Source organism: Merops nubicus, unplaced genomic scaffold (assembly GCF_000691845.1).
Source record: "Merops nubicus isolate BGI_N331 unplaced genomic scaffold, ASM69184v1 scaffold46169, whole genome shotgun sequence".
Taxonomy (NCBI): domain Eukaryota; kingdom Metazoa; phylum Chordata; class Aves; order Coraciiformes; family Meropidae; genus Merops; species Merops nubicus.
Genome location: NW_008632578.1, coordinates 2,227 through 3,902, shown reverse-complemented (window position 1 = coordinate 3,902; position 1,676 = coordinate 2,227). Strand labels below are relative to the sequence as shown.

The window sequence follows — 1,676 nt, the reverse complement described above, 5'->3', positions numbered from 1 at the left end:
ATGTCGCTGGCGGGGGCCCAGGGCAGCACCTGGGCGGTGGAAGGAGGCAACAAGCTGGTGTGCTCGGGTCTGCTGAAGCTGACCAAAGCCAACATTATTCCAGCCAGGGTGACGGGCGTCTCTCTACACAGCTCAGGTAAGCCTGGACGCGGGGCCTGCTCTGGGTGCCGCCGGCCTGGGTGTGTGTCTGGGTGCGTGAGGGTGGGAGGTCGGTGGTGGCAGCACAGAGATACTGGCACAGAGAAAGTGCACTGGGAGGCTGGAAAGTGTCCTGGACCTGGCAAAGTATCTGGGCAAGGGCCAGGGGGTCTGTATCTCCTTCCTTTGTCTTAATCTGGTGGGGGCTTTGCAGCACAGACCTCAGCCCTGAGGTTTTCCTCTCCCTTCTGAGGTTTCTCAGGTCTTTTCTAGGGCTTCGTCCTTGTTGCAGGCTTGCTCCCCCTTCCAGCAGAGCAGAAGGGCTGGATAGCTGGGTTCTGGTGTGGGGGTTGTTCTGCACCAGTCCTCCTTGTCCCACATAGGCTGCTCCTAACAGTCACCATCTCGTTTCAGAGGGGAGAGCCCTGTACCAAGTGCACTATGAGGGCAGTGAAGGCCAGGGCTCAGCTTTCTATGACATGGTGGTGGTGACGACTCCCCTGCATCCCAGCCGGAGCAACTTCACCTTCAAGAACTTTGAGCCACCCATCGCTGACTTCCCCGGAGCCTTCCAGCCCTCTGTCACCTCCGTGGTGCATGGCTACCTCAACTCCTCCTACTTCGGCTTCCCCGACCCCAAGCTCTTCCCCTTTGCCAGCATCCTCACCACTGACAGCCCCGACCTCTTCTTCAACGCCATGGACAACATCTGTCCTGTCAACATCTCGGCAGCTTTCCGTCGCAAGCAGCCCCAGGAGGCCGCAGTGTGGCGTGTCCTCTCCCCGCAGCCGCTGGACAAGCAGCAGCTGAAGACCCTCTTCAGGTCCTACTACTCAGTACAGGTGACGGAGTGGCAGGCCTATCCCCGCTACGATGCTGCCAAGTCCCTCCCACCCATTGTGCTCCACGAAAACCTCTTCTACCTCAGCAGCGTTGAGTGGGTGGCCAGCTCCATGGAGATGATAGCGGTGGCGGCCAAAAACGTGGCCCTGCTGGCTTACAACCGCTGGCATCAGGACCTGGAGAAAATCGACCAGAAGGACTTGATGCACAAGGTGAAGACCGAGCTGTGATGCCCAGGGGAGGCGGTGGGCTGGGGGCTTCTGCGTGTAGTAGCCTGGGGAATATTTATTGCCCTGGACACTGGGGGTTTGGGGCTGGGGAAGAAAGGACAGGCTGTGTCCTGGATGACCCGGACGCGTGTCACCTTCAGGAATACAGTCCCTGCCCAGCGTGGCTGTGTGTCTGTGCCATGTGCCTCAGTTTCCCTGTCCGCCCTCCCCAGGCTCTACTGGAATGGAGCCTGTGCCTTTTCCTGTTGGAAGAAGTCACTGTGCACCTGCTTTTGGGAGGGACCTGAGGCGGCTTTCAAGGATGAGGCTGGTTGGCATGGGCAGCAGATGGGTCCAGCTCCTGCTTCAGCCTCTCCTGGCTTCCTGGCTTGGCCCCTGGGAAACTCAGGGCAGGAGAGGGCTGGCCCCAGCTGGGTCAGGAGGTCGTGCCCCCCCCGCCCCATTCCATGTGTGCGTGGAGCCCAG

General features: G+C 60.2%; 1 protein-coding gene across 1 annotated transcript in view; it reads left to right on the top strand.

Moving 5' to 3' along the window:
- PCYOX1L (prenylcysteine oxidase 1 like) overlaps positions 1–1,370 on the top strand; it is a gene marked incomplete at its 5' end in the record, with an annotated part of 2,440 nt that extends 1,070 nt beyond the window's left edge. Inside the window, 2 exon segments of the mRNA XM_008947948.1 lie at positions 1–136; positions 553–1,370. The exon segment at positions 1–136 is cut by the window's left edge and continues 22 nt beyond it. Of these exon segments, the coding sequence (XP_008946196.1) occupies positions 1–136; positions 553–1,211 (795 nt within the window).
- Positions 1,371–1,676: the final 306 nt, after the last annotated feature.